General features: G+C 36.2%; 1 protein-coding gene across 10 annotated transcripts in view; it reads right to left on the bottom strand.

The window, feature by feature from the left end:
- Nucleotides 1-26,737, bottom strand: part of foxn3 (forkhead box N3) — a 103,316-nt gene that overhangs the window by 55,961 nt on the left and 20,618 nt on the right. For 8 of the 10 annotated variants that reach the window (XM_058749571.1, XM_058749572.1, XM_058749566.1 and 5 more), the window contains one exon: nucleotides 11,347-11,903. In XM_058749571.1, coding sequence (XP_058605554.1) covers nucleotides 11,347-11,889 — 543 coding nt within the window. In that variant the 5' untranslated portion in view covers nucleotides 11,890-11,903. Of the gene's footprint in view, nucleotides 1-11,346; nucleotides 11,904-15,187; nucleotides 15,645-24,558; nucleotides 24,592-26,737 lie in introns of those variants that run through there. The other 2 variants (XM_058749574.1, XM_058749573.1) reach the window with 2 other exon arrangements.

Raw genomic sequence — 26,737 nt, 5'->3', positions numbered from 1 at the left:
TGTCTGTCATCTTATGAAAAAGATGATCCCAACTCTGAATTCTGATTGGATGTCACAGTCAAATCTAAACTATCATAAAATAGCTGATATATATTGTTTTACAATGCCTTGGTTGTAACAGTGTCATTCAATCTGAAATCTGATACACCTGTGAATGCACACCAGCTGAATTATGCATCAATTATGTATCAAAGTTTATATATTGCAAAGCAAATATAAACAGCTAGCCATACATCTAATGAACCATATTACTTGACAGAAAATCAATTATTTAAATAATAATAATAATAATAATAATTAGGTAATAATTTACAATATATGCACCTTACAATACTCTAGTCTCTAGAAATAGTCAGGATGAAATTCCCCTTTTAAGTAAAACCATAAACTCAACAAAATTAAATATTATAAAACTACAAAAATATATATTTTTTTAAATTATCATTATTATTATGATTATTAATGTTACTGATATATTTCCATTATTTATATTATATAAATCATAATTATTATTAAATAATACAATATTACCACATATACAATGCAATATTCTAGTCTCTAGAAATGATCAGAATATGATTTTGACCATCTCTTTTTAAATGAAGCTATAAAATAATAAATGGCATTTTTATAAAACTACAAAAATGTAGTTAATGATTAATAAATTAAAATTCAAATTAAAATAAAAATTCTAAACTAAAAACTCTAAATATTTTTTATAATAAATAAAATTATTTTATAAAAATTGTATTTTTCTCTTTTCTTTCTTTCTTTCTTTCTTTCTTTCTTTCTTTCTTTCTCTCTCTCTATGTATATATATATATATATATATATTTTTTTATAAATCATTCTCTATACTTTAAATATTCCTTATTTTCATCTCTATTCTAGTCTGTACTCCTAAAAATGTTTGCAAACTCTTGCGTTTTTCCTCTACATCCTTGCAACAGAAAATAAATGGATTTTCAGCATAAGTTTTCTATAAATGCCCTTAAGTGATGCAGGATTTTAAGACAGTGTTGCCAAATCTTTCCAGAAAAACAAGTCTAAACTAAGTGGCTTGGGTCACCAAACTAAACTGAGCAACTCCACTGACACAACCACGATCAATAATTTAGTTAAACACAAAAAATGGTCCCAATAATGAGGCTCACATAAAAAACTTGGGTTTGCTAATGACCTGTGTAATCCTAATTAAAGAGGATTCCTTTGCAGAGCCTGAAGCCATCCAGAGTAAAGCAGATACAAAAGTAAAAGCTGATGACATGATAAATTGAGACAAGTTCTGTTCCCACAGCGCAGTCTGTGCCAGAACAGTACCCAGGACAGAGTGTGTGTGGGTGTGTGTGTATGAAAGCGTGCGCGTGCGCGTGCATTCATACCATCTTCTGAGTGTATATGCTGTACATGATCATCAGTGACGAAGGGTGGCCAGATCAGGCCCGCTGAGATGTAGTCCTACAAAAATCGCACATTCTTGAGCAAACCGTCTCTCTTGGCGTTCACGCACCATGTTTATTCTGACACAGTCAGCGCACGCCGAGATCATACGCAAGCAATATGGTGTCCCCCACGGGTGCAGCATACGGCCACGAGGCGTGAGGAGACCAAGCCTTGGAATCAAATCAGTGACTCAACCTTGTGCAGGAAGTGAACAGACTCTCACATGCCATCATATTTTAAACAAAGTGACCTTTTATGTGACTGCAGTTAATATAGCAGTGTAGTCTATTTCGACCTATTGCCTGTTAACTACAGCGAAAGGTTCCTATCACAGAAACGGAATAATATGCCTCTATAACAATGAATCAGAATGCAAATGAGATGAATAAGTGGGTGGAGCCATGAATATAAAATCTTAAAAATTGCATAAAATACGAAATAATGTATTTATTAAAATGTATTCAAATATTGCTAAATGTTTAAATCCATATAAAAAAAAATATAAAAATATTTTTAATATCCAAATAAAAATATTTTTTGAAAAATATAATAAAATTACATTAAAATTAAATCTCTGGGTGGAGCCATGAAGGATTAAATCATTACCACTGAAAGAGCAGCATAATTATAAAATAATAGTTAAAATAATAGCAATTTATTGTATAAAATGCAAAATATAATATTTATTAAAAATAATTGAATATTACAAAATATATTTATTAAAATATACAACTCTACAAAACAAAAGAAATATATTATATATATTAGGGCTGTCAATCTATTAAAAAAATGTATCGCATTAATCACAGTCATGGACTGTGATTAATCATGATTAATCGCAAATTTAAAATACTAGGATTTACCTGTAAATGTGTTGAAAAAGAAATGCATGACAAACTAGTTAAAGGAAACAGAACCTTTCAGACTTCCGCCAGGTATGATACATAATCTTTATTATTCTTTTATCATTATTCTTTTGTTTTTATTCAGCCATTATCAGCCTTTATACTGGCAATAAAACGTTTACCAAGCCACATCGCTTCAATCCCAGTATACATTTACCCAACTATTATCAAAAGTATTTCTAAATAAATACAACAAAAATTTCTTGCGACCTTACGTGAAGTAATGACAAAATGCATTATGAAGAAGAATTGGACCTGTTCTGCAGGTGCATTAAAGCTAACATTAGCATCATGCTTCATAAGACTTCATAATCTTCATAAGATTAATAGTGCACTTTTACTCAGAACTCACTTCAAACCACCATCGAGTGTTCGTAATAACTTCCTTTTGCGATCACATGTGGAATTTGGTCCTTTACTGTTGTTAAAATATGCTATTTATAGCCTTTTATATCGCTGCACACATTCAACTCAAAAAAATCACATACAAATATCCTAACGTAATCGTGTGTTTATTATCTTATATAATCTATAGTGGCTGTTGTCATGTTTATTTCTGCTGTGTAAAAGCCTTAACATGTATGCTCTGCTGAAACTCACGTTGTTTGTGATGTTACAACCGCCTCACCGTCCATAAGTTGCCAGGTATACATTCCAAGTATAATACACATTAGTAAAAGGATCTATTTAAATTTTTATTTGTCTATATACACTTTGGGCAGGCACGGTACATTATAAAAGTAGTCCAAAAAACCGCAACCCACGGCTCTGTAACTTTTTCCCGCGACTGTATTTTCAAAATAGACCACTTGTGCCGCGACCCTGGCAACACTGGTTCGCTGTACCCTCATCACACAATGATAGATAACCTTCCGCGCTGCGATGACGGGAAGAAGTTGGGGTCAAACCTTATCAAACAATTCATTTGCGTTAAAAAAATATTAACGCGTTAATTTAATTAATCTAATGCGTTAACATTGACACCCCTAATATATATATATATATATATATATATATATATATAAAATATAAATATAATTTTCAGAAGAATATGTGAGTGGTGATTGCTCATGCAAAAATCACTGCCACAATGGGTGGTTTCCATGTGATCTGTACAGTTGCTAGATCGTTGCTAAGTGGTTGCTAGGTTCACGCCCAAATCTCTACGCAATTTGTGATGAAATGAATGCCCCTTAAGTGCAAATGGTAAAGGACGAGCTATGCACCAAAATTGAATTTGCTTGTTCAAATACCTAAAACCTTAAGTATGAGTATCAAACATGGGGGGGGAAAGCAGTGAAACCCCTAAAACTGTTATTAATTGTGAAGGGAGACAAACAGACAGCCAGATATCTTGAGGACTGAACTGCTGAGGTTCTCTTATGTATCAGGCACCTGAAGTTCCGCCAAGAGGCTCTTTAAGCACAGACAATTGACAAAAGACGCTGATTTCTATAATCAGATGGTAAAGATTTCTAACACACAGATTATCTCATTTAACAACACTTCTCACCCTGACAGACTTGTATTCAACACAGATTCAGACACACTCCTCTGTCGGTGAAAAGACCTAATGATGAAGCACTTATGGGGCTATATCTGTAACAGACTAACAGACAAGTCAAGCAATCTCAAAAATTGCTCAATTGTACAGCTCAAATGACAGCATTAGCTGCAATTATCCTTTCATCTGTTCAGTGTTAGTCTTGTTAAAACGGTAGTCCCAACACAGATCCTAAGTGCTAGAACAATTCTGTTAGGTTGTGTTTTTGACCACAAAATTTAATTTCTGTCCTTGTTTACTCACACTCAAGTTGTTCTGCTTGACTTTCAATCTGTCGTGGAACACAAAAAAAAGATCGCTTTTGGAATTGTACATTGTTCAAAAATAAACAGTAATATTGTGAAATATTATTACAAAATAAAATAATTATTTTCTATTTTATTATATTTAAAAATGTAATTTATTTATGTGATGACAAACTGAATTATCAGTAATCTTTTATTATTAATAGCAATGTTGAAAACAGTTGTGATGCTTAATATTTTTGTGGAAACTATCATACATTTTTTTCTGGATACTGAATAGAATTGCATTTATTTAAAACACAAATATTTTGTAGCATTTTAAATGTCTTCACTCTCACTTTTGATCAACTGAATGCATCCTTACTGATGAAAAATGGTGTCATGCCGTAGATCTTCTTAGCACATTCAGGATGCTTCTTGAAGTAACAATGTCCATACGTCATTATTTAATCATTCTTTTTAGTTTATTAGTTTAGTACATAAAATCTGTCTAAATTATTTCTTCATGAATCTGACTGATCTGGTCATCATCACACAGTCATCGTATCACTTCAGAGGACCTGAAATATAGCTCAAAATACTTTTTTTATGATTACTTCTGCAGCTTTATGAGATTTTTCATGCTTTTTGAACTTGAAAGCTCCATAGTGATCTGTACAATTCTTCCAAATTTCTCCTTTTTGTTGAGGGTGAGTAAACGATGAGGAATTTTTCATGTTTTGGGTGAACTAATCCTTTAATCATGCATTCCTTTTGCAGGATGCAAGGTGCTAATAATGGTTTCTTACAACCATTAGAGCAAATATAAAACAGCGTACAAACCACCCAGTGAAGGTTTTCATGTAATTTTAAATGACTGGACAGTGAGTCATGAGTTAAGTAATAACAGAGCACGGAATGCTCTTTCATTTTCTTTATCATCACAACCTATAATAACCATAAAAAACATTGACAGATCCATAGTGTTCCCCAAAGTTGCATCAAATGGTCTTATCGTCAAGACCAGCCTTATCTTTGCTGCCAAAACTTTTGCTTGGACGTCAGTAAGCAAGACATTAAGTTTTAGAGTTAAATCTCCATCCTGCTCTTATTAAAGAATTAGTTTACTTCCAGAATAAACATTTCCTTATAATTTATTCACCCCTATTTCATGTATTTCTTTCTTCAGTCAAAAAGAAATGGGTTTTTGAGGAAAACATTCCAGGATTTCTCTTTATATAGTGGACTTCAATGGGGATCCACGGGTTGAAGGTCCAAACTGCAGTTTCAATGCAGCTTCAACAGGCTCTAAACGATCTCACCCAAGGAACAAGGGTCTTATCTAGTGAAATGATTGGTCATCTTCTAAAAAAAAAGTGCAAGATGAGCATTGCTGGTTAAAACGTCTATAATTTTATTTTTTATTTTTTTTTTAGAAAATAACCAATCGTTTCACAAGATAAGATCTTTATTTCTGCCAGGGATTGTGTAGAAACTGCAATTTGGGCCTTCAACCCATTGGTCCCAGTTGAAGTCCACTATATGGAGAAAAATCCTGGAACGTTTTCCTTAAAAACTTTAATTTCTTTTTTCGAATGAACAAAGAAAGACATGAACATCATGAATGGCATGTGGGTGAGTAAATTATCATATTATTTTCATTCTGGAAGTGAACAAATCCTTTAAGTGCAACATTCAGATTCCGGAAGGTGCTGACATCCTGAGAGTCAGCGCTCTGCTCCGTGTCCGCTATTGATCAGCAGGTACTGTGGTGTCAGCATCAGGATCCCTGGGGGATGGTCATGTAACCCTTGGTAACACGGTAAAGCCTACAAAAGTCAGCCGCACTGGTGACGTCAAAGGTAGGTTTGCGTGCAAATCTCCCGCAGCTTCCCTCGCAACCAACATCTGTCCACAGGGAACACAACAGCTGGCCAGGGAACATGTCAGTGAGCAGGCCGGCTTTATCTTACATCAACCTGGCTTTCAGAGCAAGGGATAAATCGTGTCACGCGGATCAGCGTTATCGCCGTAACCCCTCACGGTTCCATATAGATGGGGATTGGAGAGCGGGGATCAGAGAAAGACAAAGAGAATGATATATATATATATATATATATATATATATATATATATATATATATATATATATGACACATTGCTCTTTAAGTAATTAAACTTCTGAACTCAATCGAATGTCCGAGTAAACACCCAGAACATCACCATTACAGTGCTGACAGTACGGAATACGCTACCCGCTGGAAATGCCAACACGTGCTCTTCCATCCTGTGTTTCTTCAAAAATGACTCCACTGCTACCTGTTCAACTGCAACTCTTGTGTAACCTCGTCTTGTTGCTATGGAGATGACATCAACAATGGAACAGACACATTAATCATCAAAGCTCCCTCTATGTGTAAACGCCGATGCATGTGCCTGTATGTGAAACAGGCTTTGTAAGGGACACAAGAGCTGTGGAGATCCACCCATATATCCACCACTCAGGTGCCAAGTTCAGATCCTGTGTTCATAACAGTGCCATGGAAACAAATGACAGGGTGTCATTTCTAGAGCGCTCGCTCTTCACCAGTCACTGTGCATGCACGCATGAAACCACTAAAGAGTTGCACCACTCTAGTGCACCGAATTTCAGTGCAAAACTCTGCTTCTTATTTCACATATGCAGCAATACCAAGGTCATGAGTTTGATTCCCAGGGAATGCATAAACTGGTCAAATTTACCTCGAATGCATTGCAAGTTGCTTTGGATAAAAGCACTTGCCAAATGCATTAAATATGAATAGAAATATTTATTCGAAAAGCAGGTTTTATATAAAGTTAAAGTATATATTTATCAGTATTTTCATTCCCTGGGAATTGAACGTACGACTTTCAGCTAAGCTACAATACATTTTTTTTTAAATATTTTTAATTATGAAATAATTCTTGGAATGGCGATATTAAAATAATTTTATTTATTAAATCATTTTTAATCATATTATTTTATTAAAAACATTTAACTGAGCAAATACACCTTATTTCCATGTAAATAAGGGTTATTTTAGGATGTGCCGGATTCATAAATGTTACTGCTACTTGTTTATATAATTTAAGATGCACTATTTCATTTTTTTTGTGCACATTTCCTTGTGAATATTTACGCAGTAATTTTATACCCCTGTGTGAAAAATGTGTCTTTCGCTGTCTTTAAGCCATTGTCTAGGTACATTTACGTGAACAGGGTTGAACTGCCCCATGCAACACTAATTTTGTTGCCGTATTTGCACAGTTACCTGATTTGCATAATTCCTTTGTGAATCTGGTGCTAAAACAGTGCAGACAGCATGTGCAAATGACGCTAGCAGCGGGTGCAACTCATTCTCAATCCGTAAAAAGCAAAAACAACACTTTCTTGAGGTCTGAATCTCTTAATTTGATTCTCCTCTTGGCCGAAATTAATTATTCCTCCGTAAACCCCTGGGGATTGCGCATCTATCAAATGTTTGTTTATTCAGACTCTTATTTTGCTGGTTTAATTTGCCCCTTACTGTCTCATTATGTAGAGTGATGCATGATTGCATAGCAAATCCACAATGAATCTGAAATTAAAACAGACTTAAAATAGTCATCTCATTCATTAAGTAGGCCAATGAGGCTAGAGAAATTAAATCAAGTAGCAAATGAACACGCATACGGCTAATCATGACTTTGTGACCTAACTGAAACTTTTTTTTTCTAAAAAGTATGAAATAATCAACTCTGGAAAACTTAAGAGACAACACTAAGTTAGAAGCTCTGCCAACATTACTGTTGTCATGCAATGTTAGTGGTGTTTGCTAAGGTTGTCATCACTGTTACTAATTATCATACTAAGACTTGAGGATTTGAATAAACCCAAGTGATTTGAGTAATGACCTGGCAGACAATAAAAGAACCTAAAAATTTTATGCACTCACATCACATCAAATGAAGAGTCTAGAGGCTTTTGACCTGGCACTGTAAGGAACTGTCACCCTAGCAACAACACACAACACCATAGCATCATGACAACAACTTCTGCACATGCAAGTACCACCTAGATCAGGTCAATATGATCCGTTTTATTTTTTCCCAAACTCAGTTTTAATTTTTCTGGATTCAGATTTTTTCCATTTTCATTTTTCTAGACTCTGTTTTAATGGTTAAATTAAATTGTATTAATCAAAAAGCATGTGTAATTAATTGAAATCATGAAACTTACAATTCAGTTTTATTTTTACCAAATTCTGTTTAACATTTTTCTGGATTCCATTTTAATGGCTTCATTAAATATTAATAATCAAAGCATCTCTAATGCACTGATTTTATTTAATATATATATATATATATATATATATATATATATATATATATATATATATATATATATATATATATATATATATATATATATATATATATATATATATATATAATTTTATTAATTTCTTAAATAAATTGGAAAATACTCTTTAAAAAATAATGATATTAAAAATAATTGAATAATAATTTTAGTAGTAGTAGTACCAAATTTCTGTTATGGTTTCTTCAAGTTAAACTGAACTTTTATTTTGACAGGTTGCTGTGAAGACCTTTAGGTTTCTGTTTGTATGTGATATGACAACAGTTTTCTCAAAAGAAACGATAAAATGCTAATGAAGTGCTGTAATGAAGTTGTTTATGTGTTTATGTACTCATGTATTGAGGCACCAGAAGCTGAAAATGCCGCGAGCCTCACGCACGCTTCAGTATCTGTACAGAAAATGAAACCGTGCGTCTGCGCAATTCATTCACGCAGAGACACACAGAACATGCGGGATTCATATTTAACTAGTATTTTAGCAGCTAGTCCATACAGTGCATGATTTAAGTGAACTGACCTACTTTTGATGTATCCATCCTAAATTTGGCAAATTTCATGACATTCCACGTTATATAGTAAATTCAGTTTTTTTGACTGGGTTCCACGATTCCATCGGTGATTTCCGTATAGCGGAAATAACAGGGCCCTACTAGATCACCCTAGCAGCCATGCTGCAACATTCTAACAACCAGTCACAACAACCTAGCATCATGTTTGCAAGTTTTGCACAAGCAACACCGTCGAAAAACCACTTAGACCACCCTAGCAACAACCTAATAACCATGCACAATGCCCTAGAATCATATTGACACGTTTTGCACAAGCAAAAAATAATCACGTAACCACCTAATCACCCTAGCATCCACTCATAAGAACATCATCTTCACATTTTGTTAAAAAAATAAAAAATAAAAAAATAAAAAAGAATATTGTTTCATTTTTGTTTTTATGCATTTCCTATGTGTATAATAAAGAAGTTTAAACTTCCCTGAGATATTATAAGGCTCTTTGTGCAATAAAGAAAAAAAGACAAGAAACCTTTAATTCCAAAAAGCCCAGAGCTCAAACTCACACAGTTCATTTGAATAAAGAAAAACCAACTCGACACTGCGAGTCTCAGCAAAGCACAAATAAATTTTGGATGGCAAAGCTGTTAAATAAAATTAGATGAGTGCATTAGAAACAAGCTCTAAAATGATATCTGGAGTCGAGTCGAGCATCACAGCAGATGAAAAACAGCCCCAGTCCATTGAGGGAAGATTTTAAATTGAATTTTAACTCAATATTAAGCAATCCTAAACAAAGAACATGTGGATTGAATTCCTCAAGTTAAATATTTTGACCAGGTCAACCAAAGCTAATACTGCAACAGGAGACAAAACACTCATTCTGCAGCGAAAATTATGTTTTTATTATTGGGGCAGGAGTGAAGGGGTTAAATTGGGCGACACTATACTAGCATCAGTGGATTAGCCATTCCCAGCCAGAATACTTTTTCACACACATACACACACAAACACATCAGTTTCTCTGTTGCTACAGCAACAGCTTACTTTCCATGTCAACTGCAAAGCTGTTTCTATGGAGACACATATACAGAAAAAATTCTTTGCTCCACAGCCAGGGACCAGATGGCAGTGAACTGTAAGAGTCACATGGAATGGCTTTACTGTTCGGACTAACTTGCAGACACAAGCACACCATAAACACACACACGCACATGCGCGTGTGCGCACACACACACACACACACACACACGTTTGTTTTTGTGAAAAGTGGGGACTTCCCATAGGCATAATGGTTTTTATACTGTACAAACTGTATGTGCTATTGTCCTACACCAACCCTACACCTAAACCTACCCCTTACAGGAAACTTTGTGCTATTTAAGATTTTCCATACACTCCATTCTGTGTGATTTATAAGCGTTTTGAAAAGTGGGGACATGGGGTAATGTCCTGAAAAGTCACCTTCTCCTTGTAATACCTATGTCATACCCTTGTCATTATACAAATTTATGTCCTCATTTGTTACAAAAACGTGCGCGCACACACACACACATCAGCCAATAATCAATGAGCATCTAATGAGTCCCAATTCAAAGTTCCATCCCCTTATCAAACAATTATAAAATGTTCTCTTATACGAATCAATTCAATCAACATTTACTGATAATAAACTTGAGATAACAAGTCACGCCCCTGAATATAGACACGTTCTCCACACTCCTGCAAAGCCTCTTTTAAAAAAGCAGTTAACTACACTACAACTTTTAAAAAAATACAGCAATGTTTTAAACAGGCCAAACCTTTCTAACTATATTCTATCATAACATTTGGTAACACTTTCCAATAAGGTTAAATACATTAACATTATTTTAATGCATTAGATATCATGAACTAATACTGAAAAATAAACACTGTTCATAGTAAATTTTTATTTTATTTATGATTAACAAATAAAAATGGAAAATTTCTCAAATTGATTCACAAATCATTTTATGAATCGGTTCATTGCTGATCTGAACAGTCTGATTCACTGCAAATGAACTGGAATACCCAGCAGCACCTGACAAAGGCATTTATTATTGCCTCTTGTGAAAATGTGAACTACAAACGTTCGGTTTAGCCTGTTTGTCACAGTTTTGTTTTTTTAAAAAGCAGCTGTTTTCAGGCTTCTAAAAAATGTTAAGCAAATGTTTGGTACTGCTAAAAAAGTCAAATAAAAAGAGTAAAAATTAAATGAAAACTAGAGCAACTTAAGGTCAGCACTTCCCGCTCTGCAATTAAAGATTGATGTCTCGAAGCAGAGTGGTTTTGGCATCCTTACCTGACTCCTGTCCTTGTCCACTTTCTTAAAACACTTATTGAGGGACAGATTGTGCCTGACTGAGTTCTTCCACCCCGTGGGGGCGTTGGCAAAGTAAGGGAAGTGTTCCAGGATCCAGTTGTATATGTCTTTAACTGGCAGTCTCTTGGAGGGGGCATCTTCTATGGCCATGAAGATGAGGCAGCTGAAGGAATAAGGGGGTTTGCAGTTCGGGTTCTGCTTGGCGTCGTAAGGGAGGTCCGAGTGGGCCGGGGAGGGCGGGGTGTCATCGTCCAAGTCCTGGACGGGGCTGACGCTCCTCAGCACGGGGTCACCGAAGCTGTTGAGCAGGTTCTTGCTCTCGTGGAGCCAGTTGAGGTTGGTGAGTTCCTCGTCCTCCATGCTGCCCTTCTCCAGTTTGATGGTGGGAAGAGCCAGGTCCATCTCCTCGGCCTCCTGCAGGGCGCGCGTGATGGAGCTCGCCTGATAGAACTGGCTCAGGCCGCTCGCGACGCTGACCCCGGAACTTTCCGGCTTCTTACTGGGAGGCATAACCGGACCCATTTAGACCAAGGCTCCTACGGAAGACACCAAAGAGAACACGATCACAATCACAGAAGGTCAAAGGTGAAATTAAAACACGTTAAGAGCACCGCTTGGGGCAGTGCGAGAGACTACGAAGCAGGCTTCACACATGAGATGTTTCTCAATCCGAATCCACTATTGTACAAGTTAACAGACTGACAGTCTTGGAGGATGACTAAGATCACTTGATGTTCAGATCACTGCAGGAAGCCCTTTTTTCCATCCAAGGGACAAAACATTCTCTGAGAGCACAAAAGAATGAGACTATGAGAACCATCCTACTCTGTCAACAGTAAGAATGCATGGCACGCAAGTCTGCTCTCGGAGATGATGGAACAGCTATCGAGCAACCGAAGACGCCTTGCTGTAGTGTGAAATATTTCAAGTAAATGGAATATAACGCTCAAGGTCATCTACAAATGATCTGCTCTGTTTTATGTTCTCTCAATTGCTCTTTTTATAGTTGCCATACACAGATAAAAATACAGATATCAATACACATATAATGTAAATAGAGATGGACTGTAATGGTATGATCATTTCTTATCACGATTATAGTGACCAAAATTATCCCAGTTGTCAGTATTATCAAGGTATTGTTAAATTGTACTGGAAATTTTCAAAACATACTGACACATGATAATTGATTAATAAATGATTATATGTATGATTATACGCATAAATCGAATACGGTTTTAATGATACTTAAAATATGAAACGGTAATACTAATCTTGGGGAATTTTTATCATGATTTATCGTCAAATAAGACAGTAAAATCATGTGACAATAAGAAATGTTTCTCAAACACCAAATCAGCATATTTGAATTATTTCTGAAGGATCATGTGACACTAAAGACTGAAGTAATGGCTGCTGAGAATTCAGCTTTGCCATCACAGGAATAAATTATTTTATATTTTAAAATATCTTAGAAAACATTAAATTTGAATTGTAATAATATTTTACAATATAACAAAGAATAAAAATCTGATTCAATATTTATGCAAACCTTAATATTCATGAGCTAAGTCTTGGCCATTTTAAGATGTCACCACAACCAGCACAAATGACAGCCATAGTATTACTAATCTAAAAATGATTGGCTATCTATTTCAGTACACTAACCCATAAAGAACTGGGTGTGACAGAGGGGAAGATATTATGGGGGCATGTCAATCACTGAATCAAATACTCTGAACATGACACCAGAAAAACAGTCTGCGACCTTCCCTGTGATCTGTCACAAAGATCAATTTATGTGGCGCTGTCTCTCCTGCCTCGCTCTCTCTCACTCAACACACCCGGTCCATCTGCACAAGCGATTACTAGAAAGTCACCATCTAACATGATACTGCCGAAATTATTCTACGAAAACACATAACAATCAAACTCTGCTTCCCCTCTTCATGTTTTTCTAAAACAACGAGACCTCTGCTTTACACTGATTGTCATTCAGAAAAGAGAAATACTTAAAGATTATACTTTAGCGCTGCAGAGAGAGGAGCATTTTGAAGTGGAACGAAATCGCCTCTTGTTCAAACCAGCATCCACACATTGAAATGCAACGCGGACACTAAAATCATTCATGAAAAATCAATGTACTGCATCTTTCCAATGAGGAGCGCTCATCTCACTCAGCCTCCGATGGGGCGCTCCGGTCCCGTGAGCCGCTGCACAGGAAAATTATATTACAGCTGACAGTAAAGTAATTTAATTGCACTGTTGCCATGACAACGCAGGGCTCTGTTTAGGCCTAATTTGCTGGCAACTGCCAATTGTGTCCCGAGAGACCCAAAACATCATTCTTGACCATTATTTTCGACTTCAAAGAAAGTTTTTGCTAAATACTTCTGAGTATTACACGATAAGGAAGAGCAATGATGTGAATTCTCTTTTCCTGGTTTATTTTAGAATAAAGTTTGCTGTCAGGTTAACATTTACAAGAAAACACGCAGTATTTTGCGATTTCATTTAGCTCAAAATGTGAACATGGAAAGCTAATTTGCAACACTTTGCTCTTAGAATATCCTCAAAATGCAAACTTTCATACCGGCTGTTAGCGCCATCTGCACCAAAATGGGCCCAAAATGAAAGAAAAGCATGCATACTGGATCCCACATAAGTTATTGTTGTGAATGACACATTATACTCAATGTCCAGATTTGTTTCTGCAGGATTGTGTTTCTCTGGCAAATAGCTGTTAATGTGCTCCAGTCGTGCGTCCAGATGACAGCAGAAAGCCAGATCACAGAGGGTGGGTTAAAGCTACAGATAATTAGGCATGATGCTCTGATCAGAGCCCAAATACCATCTGCCTGTCTAAATCAACATTTGTTTGGCAGCCTCATCATAAATCAGTGATTAAAGACATGCATACATGCAGTTTATGTTTAATATAGTCATATACAGTACATCTGCATATGCAAGTGACTGGCCGTTGGGCTTGAATAAATTAACGTCCGCCCGTGTCTGCCATGTGTTAAAATGCATAACGATATTCTATAATCGGCTATGTTCATTTACATGCCAGTATGAGTGACATAACAAAGACAGCACAATGACAAAGAACAGCACTTTGTTCCCTCATCACCCATCTTAACATCTGACTATTAACCACATGCACGAGTGCCAAGAGGGATCCTCTATTCAACACGCAGACGTGGACCGTCCTGATATTACAAGCCAAGCGACTGCCAAACTGTCATTGTTTTGCTCGCTTGATTGGGAGAGCTGCGTTAAAACAAGCACGAAACTCATTTAAAGTGGGTGAAGAACAAGTAATGAGTCTATTCATGCTGGTAATAAATCGCTCACTGAGTCACTCAGCCACAAAAACAAGAAAAAGTAAACTTTATGTGCAACTTGACTTCTAATATGTCACATTCTCAACAAATTAGACCGAACTAGATTTTTACAATGAAGAAAATGCGACTGGTGCAAAATTGTTAGTGGTTGCCAGGATGATGCTACGGTCAAGTCAAAATCTCTTCAGTCTTTTCATGCAAACCTGGTGATGAACTACATGTAAATAGGATTTAAACGAGAGCAGCTTCCTAGAAGAGTTTGTTTTGTTGCTTGAGGGTAAAAGTATAAAAAAAAACATAGAACCACACTGTAATAAATAATCAAATTTAAGAATGCTTTGACAAGTACTTCAGCTTTACATCAAAACAATTGCCATCCATCCCACAAGACTCCTATTTCCTTACTCACATCACACTTAATATCAACCTGACATATAAATGGGCCTTTGAGAAAGTAAAAAGAAACTCTGTACCTGCTCTGAGATTTCATTCATAAGCTTGGCGTAGGCTTCTCTCAGCTCTTGTGACAAACACTTTCCTTCCCTCTAGACAGAAACACATTTATATGTAATCTCACACCACGGTACCCATATTTCCGAGGCACTCCAAAAGTACGCAATAGCTCTCCTTTGAGGGCATAAACACTCCACAGCCTACGTCAAAATCCCGGCAAGCCTTGACTCATCTGCTCAGAGTGTTTACCTGTAAGAATTCTCTCAAAGGGTGTGACCTTCGGAGGCTCCTCCTCCGGTGGAATCACATGTCATGACCTACTAACCTAACTGGCGAAGCCCCGCCCCCCGGCACATCTGATTGGTCGCAGGCCCGTGAGCACCTATGAGCTGCAGAGACACGTTTCAGAGAAAACAGAGACAAGAAACGTCATTTACATGAGAAAAACAAACTGGAGGACTCCTGGCATTTTCTTGAAGCCGGTAATCCACATGTTCCGACACTATAAAAACAAATCCAGTCTTGGTCTCAGCTCGAACAGAAAAGTCATGTGCTGTCAATACTCGAGGAACGAAGGAGAGGTGAAAGGTCACATTCTCTCTGCCACAAAGGCGGTAAATAGCTGCACTCAGGCTGTTTTTAAAGTGGCTCTCTTATCTCTCCACAACAGAGAAGTGGCAGGTAGAGATTTCATACGGCTCAAAGCGAAAACCATGTCCAACTCAAAGCCTCGACTAAGCAGACACAAAACAACCACTCTGCGTTCAAATAGCCCCAATTACACAAGAAATAATCAAAGGGCTTTAATCTTGGCATGAAAAAAACATTACAAAAGTTGCAGCGAGTCTTTTTATCCCATTTGAAACTACAGCTTTTAATTACAGCTGGTCTGTGCAGCTCTCTGCTCACAGTATTGTTATGCCCAGAGCCAAGTATTGAGCAAGACTTTCCACAGCTTAACACGGTTATCATGGGTTAGTACTCGCAGAAATGATTTATAACCACTCTTTTGATTAATCTGCCCTAGTGTATTTATTCAAAGCCAAAAAACATTGTGCACAGACAGTCTGTGAACAATTTCACTATGAGATGCTGGTTCACACAAGTGACTCTGAGTGTCTGAGCATAGCTTTCCTTTTATTCTTAACCAGGAATGTCTCATGTTTAATACAAGTTCAGGTTTGTTCAACAACATTCAGGAGGATGTTTGACAAAATATGTAAACTTATAAAAACACGTTTTGAGACTCAAAACGTCTTCTCTCTTATCTGCCCAATAGCAAAGCCTTATTTTACCCTCGGTGAGAGTAGACAATATCTTAAACTGTATTTAAACACATCTGGTATATTTATGAATGGCTGGCTAAATAAAATCTCCTTTCCAGTGTTGTGGAAGCTACTCTGAAACTATAGCTTGCCAACCTACACTTTAAAGCAGTCACAGTACAGTTAAGTTACTAACCACTAACAAAAAGATATTCTAAAAGAGACAGCAAGTTAGTAGCATTTAACATTTCTAAAATAAAAGTTCTGAAGAATGTGTTTACATATTTAAAAACACTATATACAAAAAGAAAATGTGTTTTTTTTTCATAATATATTTTATAAAACAATTATTTTATATACATATGTTTTTTTTTCACACATTAAAAAGAGGCATATATTTTTCTTCATTTGTTTTCCTTAATATTTATAAAATATAAAAATACATTTTAAATATTAAATATTATATTTGATGCATTATAAAAAGTATATTAATATCAATATTATATACAAATATGTATTTAAAATATAAATAAAAATATGTAATTACACATGTAATTTAATTAGGTTATAATTTTTGGCAGTTTTTAAATTAATGAAAAAAAAATCTCAAAATGGTGACAGCAACAATTTAAATTTAGACTATAATAATAATAATAATAATAATATTATTCTATAAATCTAGAAGACCTAAAATACTATGTAGATTCTCAATTTTTTTTTTTAATAAATTCATTCACATGAACTCTCCAAATGAATCAGTTCACTAGAATGAATCAGATTTTCCAGTGCTAAATACGAAAGTGCGTCTAATTACTGACTTAACTCGCTCTGCAGTAAAACCACATGCAAATTACAATGTGACACTGAAAACAGCAATGTAGCTTTGTGGTTGCGCAACACTGCTACTAGTTAGGAAAAGACTCTTGGAAAAGTTACAGTATTTTGAAAACAACCAAGCGACTGTCATGCAACTGAACAATGTAGTTTAATCAGTAAAATCACTCCATTTAGTCTCGAATGCTCCTTTTCCCCCTCCGAAGCCTTTCTGTTTGAAATCTAACAAGGTTATTTACTAGAACAAAAGTACGGTCAACAAGGAAGTACCCTTATTGTCAATTCCACCATTTCAGTAGTATCTAAATGATCCTGTTCTAATTTAAGCACACAAAGCTGGATTTAAGATATGATATTCTAAAATTGTTCTTGTATCTCACTGCACCCAATAAGCAGATTACCATGAATGTTCTACCTAGTAGCCGAGAGCTCATTAAAGCTGAAACAAAGACTCGATAGTGTCAGAGGCTGCATATATTTTCCCCACAGAGGTCATTAGGGTAGATTATGACTGTTCTGTGGAGATAGAAACTCCAATTCCTGCTGGTTTCAGCTCTGGCTGGGCTGCTGCCCGCGAGGACAGCTTCAGTCAGGCTGCAGCGACAACTGTGTCACCACACTTACTCCGAGGCACATGGGCGTCCGTTGCCCTGGTAACCGGAGGATGGCTGGGACAGAGTGACAAGCTGTGTTAATTCTTTCACCCGTGAACCCCAGAGGATCACCGCCATTTCTCTTCATTTCCAACGGAATCGGAGACCCCATTAAAACTGTCCGATTTCCAGCACATCTCAGCTTATTACCACCATGGCTTCATTCTTTTTTTTTCCAGATTTCCTTATTGGATACATCAGAGGCAAAGAGAGGTACAAATTGAACAAGAGCTTTGAATAAATGCTGTAATGGATCTCCATACAAGTACAAAGCTGTGTTCAGCTGTGGATTTATATCCATAATGTAATCATGCTTAATGGATCTCATTCACATCTACCAACCCCCTCATGAAGCAATGCAGCCTCCACCATGACCATTGTGACAGCAGCGTGAAGATCTCAGGTCAGCCTCGCTATAAACAGCACTGGACGTTTCTTTGTGCTTAGATCACAATCCTGTGGCATACTGGATACCCAGGCAACGAGACAGCTAGTTTGTAGTTAGTAGTGATCAAAATTTTTTAAGAATATATATATATTTTTATATTCTATATTGCTTTATTACATATTTATATATATATGTGTGTGTGTAAAATATATATAAAAATATAAAAAAATAAGCAAGAACATTAGAAGAAAATAGACATTGTGATAATATATATATATATATATATATATATATATATATATATATATATAAAATAGTATCATATAATATATATATATACACACACACACATTTATTTCATAACATATATAAAAACATATCTAAAATATACATATATACACACGTATATATAAAAACAAATGAGGAAAATACATATTGTAATGTGTCTACGTTTAAAATAAATATTTAAAAACATTAATTATTAAATAATGTTTTTTTTTATAAAATGCATAATAAAATATGTACAATTTTGGATTTACATATACATACATATACTGTGTGTACATATATACACATATATATCAGAACCAACAACATCAGCAACTGGAAAAGCCATGCATTTGAATTAACGCTTCGAATGCTTCTAATTAAACCAAAGACCTTTTTGACAGCAGTTACGATCTTCAACCATTAAGCAACCACCACCCAGGACAGGCTTGCGTGGGGCCGGAGGAGACAAACAGTGATAAAATCAGAATGGCTGCAGCTCCCAACCCGGCAGAGATGAACCGCATTCGACGATAGCAAATCTGACAGAGCTGCTGCGTTAATGCATATGACCCGCTACACCGCAGAGCCCGCTTTTATCACACCGCAAATCAAATGGACCCAGAGCTTTTAAACCATGTGGACACACATAGACACACACCTTGACATTCAAATTCCCTCAGAATTCTCCTCCCATAGGTTTCTATCTTCTCCGTGGCGCTTGCCAGACGGTGAGATTGCGCGGCGGTCGAGCTGGGCTGAGGTTTAACATTTCACAGAAGGTCAGTGAGCATAGTGTGATTTGAAATCCAGCAGCTTTATCTCTATTGTAGAAACCGGCCATCTCCCCATGAATGCCACTGCCCTGCTGGGGCTCAGCTAATACAGCAAAGCATCCAGGCATGAGAGTACAGGCTAATCTAATCCCAATGACAGAGGCGCGAGCAGAGAAAAATGTCCGCACAACTCTCCAACACATGTACAGGCATATCTCGACAGGAAACACGGGAGGATGATGGGTAACTGTATCCTAGTCACCACGCTCAACCTGGGGCTTGCGGTATGATGGAGTAAGTCCCTGTTGTTGCGAGCGTCAGCTCAGGGCCTGCGGAGAACACCCGCGAGACAGGAAATTGAATTTGCCAGTGTATCGGTGACAAGGGAAACCCAGTTAGCAGCTGAGTCCAAGGATGCAGGGCCTCAAGGAGAGAGGGCACTTAATGAAAATTAAGATGCTGCTCACCCACACCACTCAATTCAGCTGATCAGCAGGCCACAATCGAATACAAAGTTTAGAAAGACCTACAAAAAATAGAGGGTTTTAAGCTCTTAAAAGAACTTATTCTTTTTTCTTTTTTTTCTAAGAAAGCTACTGCTGCCAGTTAGACTCCAGAAACCAAAACACATATATGAAAAAAAAGAAACTTCAAAAAGTTTTACTAATTTTCAAAAACAGCACTGACTGACAGTCACTGGCAAGTGTCCAAAACCTTAAACATTCAAATGCATTATTAAACAAAAAGACTTGCTAGAAGTCTTGCAGTCAGTTACCTGAATAAAATAAAATAAATAAAATAAAAAATATATTGAAATGAGGTATAAAAATTAAATTAAATTAAATTAAATCAAATATTGGGCTGTAAACAAACAAAACAAAAATCATGAAAAGGAAAGCCTCAAGAAAAATCACTATTTTATTGATTGTCTAGCAATCATGCTAGTTAGTCAAATTTGATAACTTTTTCCATTCCCACATTTAAAACTTAAGGCACTGTTTACATTAATTATTATCTTGCTCTATTGTTTATATTTGTTCTCCTTACTTATTCCTTCCCTTGCTAGCTTGTACTTATTTAAACAATGCCTGAGACTTGGTGTTACAAGCACTTCCTTTGTCGAATTGCCTCTTCAAGATGAATCGCTTCATGTGTTCCCCAAATTGTAAGTCGCTTTGGATAAAAGCGTCTGCAAAATGACTAAATGTAAATGTAAATGTAAATGTTCAAGTACGTAATTTCTTTATTTATTATTAGTGAATAAATTACTTAAAACTTGCCTATGAAATATTTGAAATGTAATGTTGCTATCTGAATTAATGTTAACAATTAAATAAAAAGTTTGCTCAATAGCATATTCACAACATGTAGTCATTGTTTTGATTTTCATTTCTATCATATGAATATTACTTTCGTCACCTCACCTTTTACACAGTCACCTCTGATAACAGATACTCTTAATTGCAGAAACGATGCCAGAAAAAAATCTGTAAAGCTGTTTTAAAACACTACGTACTGTGAAAAGCACTTTAGATATAAATGTTAATTCAACTGTGATATTGAGAATTGTACAATTACAGTATTGACAACTGAAGTGCTGTAGTACCACAACAACCTTACTATACAGCAAAAAATGGTTCTTTGCTGAAGCTAAAGTGCTGCAATGAACCACTGAAGAACCTTCATTTTTAAGAGGGTATGTGCGGCAGGGGAAAGGAAACTTCTTCCTGTTCACTCAGGCCACTCTAACAGGCTACTAATGAAGGTGCGCCTCACGGGAACTCTTCAGTTGTAGTTTTTCTTTCTTTCTTTTTCTTCAATCCCAAAAGGAGCGAGGGATCAGAGTATGGCTGCTTTAGGTTTAATAGCCGCGTTAAATGGCAAAAACTGTCTCGCTGCGCAACGCGTTTCATTAGTAAACAGCACTCAAGACGGCAGTGTCATTCGGTACAATAACACGTAACAATGCAATTAATGGTGTTACATGCGGGAGGGGCCGCGGTCTCGGGTGCACTGAGAAGATTATAATTGTTCCAGTCTGACTACCTCTGGGAGCTTGCAGCGGGAGCATTTATTACCACACTGAGAGAGAGAGAGAGAGAGAGAGAGAGAGAGAGCAGCAGCTATACTGTACACCATAAACAGAAACATAAGTACTCTTTCAAACCGTACTGAGCTGCCTCAATGCATACTGCCTTTTAAGCATCATGAAACCTTGTGACTTATTTGGTATGGCCTACATGTGCATTAACCAAAAAAAATACTACTCACAGATCATCATGGAATACTCAACAAGGTTTTAATTTAGGGTTTGGCGAACTAATGCTAATGGCCTGGGTCATGTGCAGTTATCATTAACTAAAACCTAAACTATTTAAAATATTGTTTTATTTCAGCCTTATTTTAATTAACAAAAAAATAATAATAATTAAATATTAATAATAAAAAATTCTAAAATTACTAACTGAAATAAAAAATAAAATTAAACCAATTTTTCTTTTATAAAAAAAAAAAAATGGCAGCACACAACAAAATCACTCAAATTTAAACTACAATAAAAATGAAAATATAAATTCTAAACTGAAAATATGAAATATAAAAACTAATTATTACATTACAAAATATAAAAAACTATATAAAATAACCACTGGTTCTGATCCCACTCCTCCTCCTGCACCCTCCTCGTATATATATATACAGTGAGGAAAATAAGTATTTGAACACCCTGCTATTTTGCAAGTTCTCCCACTTAGAAATCATGGAGGGGTCTGAAATTGTCATCGTAGGTGCATGTCCACTGTGAGAGACATAATCTAAAAAAAAAATCCAGAAATCACAATGTATGATTTTTTAACTATTTATTTGTATGATACAGCTGCAAATAAGTATTTGAACACCTTAGAAAATCAATGTTAATATTTGGTACAGTAGCCTTTGTTTGCAATTACAGAGGTCAAACGTTTCCTGTAGTTTCTCACCAGGTTTGCACACACTGCAGGAGGGATTTTGGCCCACTCCTCCACACAGATCTTCTCTAGATCAGTCAGGTTTCTGGCCTGTCGCTGAGAAACACGGAGTTTGAGCTCCTCCAAAGATTCTCTATTGGGTTTAGGTCTGAGACTGGCTAGGCCACGCCAGAACCTTGATATGCTTCTTACAGAGCCACTCCTTGGTTATCCTGGCTGTGTGCTTCGGTCATTGTCATGTTGGAAGACCCAGCCTCGACCCATCTTCAATGCTCTAACTGAGGGAAGGAGGTTGTTCCCCAAAATCTCGCAATACATGGCCCCGGTCATCCTCTCCTTAATACAGTGCAGTCGCCTGTCCCATGTGCAGAAAAACACCCCAAAGATGATGCTACCACCCCATGCTTCACAGTAGGGATGGTGTTCTTGGATGGTACTCATCATTCTTCTTCCTCCAAACACGTTTAGTGGAATTATGACCAAAAGTTCTATTTTGGTCTCATCTGACCACATGACTTTCTCCCATGACTCTCTGGATCATCCAAATGGTCATTGGCAAACTTAAGTCGGCCTGGACATGTGCTGGTTTAAGCAGGGGAACCTTCCGTGCCATGCATGATTTCAAACCATGACGCCTTAGTGTATTACCAACAGTAACCTTGGAAACGGTGGTCCCAGCTCTTTTCAGGTCATTGACCAGCTCCTCCCGTAGTTCTGGGCTGATTTCTCACCTTTCTTAGGATCATTGAGACCCCACGAGGTGAGATCTTGCATGGAGCCCCAGTCCGAGGGAGATTGACAGTCATGTTTAGCTTCTTCCATTTTCTAATGATTGCTCCAACAGTGGACCTTTTTCACCAAGCTTCTTGGCAATTTCCGTAGCCCTTTCCAGCCTTGTGGAGGTGTACAATTTTGTCTCTAGTGTCTTTGGACAGCTCTTTGGTCTTGGCCATGTTAGTAGTTGGATTCTTACTGATTGTATGGGGTGGACAGGTGTCTTTATGCAGCTAACGACCTCAAACAGGTGCATCTAATTTAGGATAATAAATGGAGTGGAGGTGGACATTTTAAAGGCAGACTAACAGGTCTTTAAGGGTCAGAATTCTAGCTGATAGACAGGTGTTCAAATACTTATTTGCAGCTGTATCATACAAATAAATAGTTAAAAAATCATACATTGTGATTTCTGGATTTTTTTTTTTAGATTATGTCTCTCACAGTGGACATGCACCTACGATGATAATTTCAGACCCCTCCATGATTTCTAAGTGGGAGAACTTGCAAAATAGCAGGTTGTTCAAATACTTATTTTCCTCACTGTATATATATATATACACAAAATTACATTTACTATAATAATTTGAAATAAAAAAGACTGCAAACACACATGAAATGTGCCGTTTGAAACATGGTCTCAAGCATAAATACATACAATTTGGGTGAAAAAAAAAGTAATTACACAGAATTATTTTTATAGATACTTCAAGTATTGAATAAAATATTAGTTTCTTATTATTCTTCCTATTTATATACTTCTTGCAATGCATTCTGACATTGCATCCTCTGTGAATAACACATGCACTGCTGCCTTAGAATTTGACTAAAACAAGTTAATTTAGGATGCTCTACGTTTTGGAACAAACTTTGCCTCGATATGCTGCCTCACTAGGTTTCGGAGCAAAGCAATTGACTCTAAAACAAACAGCAACCGCACATTCACAGTGTCCTTTTTCCACATTTACTACTCAAAGGGGAAGACAGCACGCAAACCGCTCGTTCTTAAATGAAAGTATATTCGTCCCCAACCGCAAGCATTTCGGAGCACATTCCTTTTGATCTACGTCTCCAATGTCTTCCAGAGGAGTCAATAAAAGCTATACACCGGCTCCTTTACGAGCCCTGCAGATATATATTAGAGGGGTCTTACTGATTCAAAGCACAGCCATAAACACAATGGCAGGCCTGGCTCAGTGATAAGCCTCCCTTAGTGGAGACTGATGTTATCGGAGCGAGCACTGGACTGAGAGAAGGACCAAGGTGATGTTGAAGTCCTTCAAGGGAAAGAGAGAGACCATCAACTCAGTAAATCACAGTTCAGTGTAGAACACAACTCACACACAGCCACATCACACGGCCCAGGAAACAGATTCCCGACTTTCCGCAGAAATCCTGCTAGATGAGGTTGTAAAGCAGTCTTAATCTTTAATCACCAAGCCTGGATCAGAAACGTTCACTCACGCACCGATGATAATACCGTCTCCTGTACCTCGGGATCCACCTCTAATCACCCAGCATCCTCCTCCACAGTGACAAACAGGGACATAAACAGAAACAATACATACACGTTAATGCCAATTAACCACATTATAGTTATGATACACTCTAGGGCTGGGTTTGAACACAAATTTCACGATTTGATCATGCTTCACTAGTTTGCAATTCAATTCAATTCTGATTTTGATTCGATTCAGTATCGATTATTTTGGATATATATCAGGTACAATACATGGCAAAGTTTCTCAAAAAAAAAAAAATCTCTCAACTAATCCTGTAAAATATACATGAGAGTCAGTTGGTACTACATTACTGAGTACTACATTATAATATTGAAGGTTAAAATTAGATGATTTGTATACAAACACTTTAATTACACTCAATAAGTTTTTATAATATTGAAGTTATAACTTTAAATTTCACAATTATATTACTACTATATTTCGTTTTTTTAAATATAAAGATTTACATATAAAAACTTAACAAATTTATTTGAACTTAAATTAAATATTGAAAAACAGTTAAAATTATAATGAATATATAAGTGTTCTCTAGTGTTCATTTTCTAGTTGACTAACGAGTTTATGGTCACAGAATATGTTTGTTTTTTTACGTGATATTGTTTACAAGCTGTTATATTGACGTCTTTCTGCGGTTGAAACACATGAGACAGAATACGGATTTTCGGTAAGTTGTACCTTTTTTTTATATATAAAGATTTATTTTTGGCATTTTTGCCTTTATTTTGATAGGATAATTCTTTCAACATACCTTCAGATGTTTTTTCATGTTCATGTTTTTTCATGTTCATGTTCGTTCACACTGTAACTGGTACTTAAAAGGAACACTCCACTATTTTTGAAAATAGGCTCATTTTCCAACTCCCCATATGTTCATTTGAGTTTTACACTATTTTCAAAAATAGTGGAGTGTCCCTTTAAGGGGACTGAGATGATCAGTTCACGTGCGTTTCACGCTGCTTCTCTTGAACTGAGGCACTACACAAATCTGTCGCTTAAACACCGCAAAACTGTATTTATTGTTGGAATACTAGGTAACACTTTATTTTGATAGTCCACTTTAGACATTCTACTAACTGCAAGTAACTTTGCAACTACATATCAACTAGCAGTCATTAGTTGACTGTCTGCTTAATATCTTCTAACACTTTATTTTGATGAGTCTACAACATACAACATACTGACTATAAGAAACTTTGCAAGTATATGTCAACTTATTCTACTAACCCTAAACCTACCCTAACAGTCTACTCTGAGAGTTAGACATGTAGTTACAAAGTTACTTACAGTTAGTAGAATGTCTAAAGTGGACTATCAAAATAAAGTGTAACTGAATGCTGTAATAAAAAGGACAGAATTTGAAATCTGAGACTTTAGCCCTGTTTACACTAGTGCGTTTTCGTTTTAAAATGGCATTTTGAAATGAAAACGATTCTCGTCTACACTGGCGTTCTCACTGCCACTGTCACATGACCATTCATAATGAGCATGATGTTATTGTTTACACGGTCGCCAAGGATTATGCAGTGCAAATGTGGGCCGCCATGCCATCGTTTTCAAAACTTTCCATTTTTGTCCGTATACACTAAAAAGCAAACCTTGAGTTTTCAAACTAAAACAGTGCTTTTGAACATCTCTGTTACACCGGGGTACTGTAAACGACAGGCGTAACCGTAGCAAAAGTCATGCATTTTAAAACGAAAACACACTAGTATAAACAAATAGTAACAAAACGCAAAGCTTATTGCAATTTATTGGATGGGAGGTGCACTACAATGTTCCATTTATTAACTGAAAACAGGCTAGACTACTTGATTCTTGGGATTTTAGAAATGATATTGTTTCGTAAAAATGCGAATCGATTAAAATAAATAATTAAAAAAAAATAATAATCTAGATTTTTTTTTATCCAGCCCTAATACTGCACATACAAATACCTACACCTTTCAATCATGTTAAGTAATTTCCATTAGTTTTATACTAAGCTAATGACGCTTTCTATCCTGTTAACCTAAACCAAACCCTCGCAAAAACCTCTTTGCATTTACTTTAAGACATATTTAGTATATTTATTGAGCCATTTTCTTTATTGGGTCATTCCCCGGCCCCTGCAGTGTTGACAAAACC

This window comes from Onychostoma macrolepis, chromosome 17 (genome assembly GCF_012432095.1).
Source record: "Onychostoma macrolepis isolate SWU-2019 chromosome 17, ASM1243209v1, whole genome shotgun sequence".
Taxonomy (NCBI): Eukaryota; Metazoa; Chordata; class Actinopteri; order Cypriniformes; family Cyprinidae; genus Onychostoma; species Onychostoma macrolepis.
The sequence above is the reverse complement of the archived record's forward strand: the minus strand, read 5'-3'. Positions and strand labels throughout refer to the sequence as shown.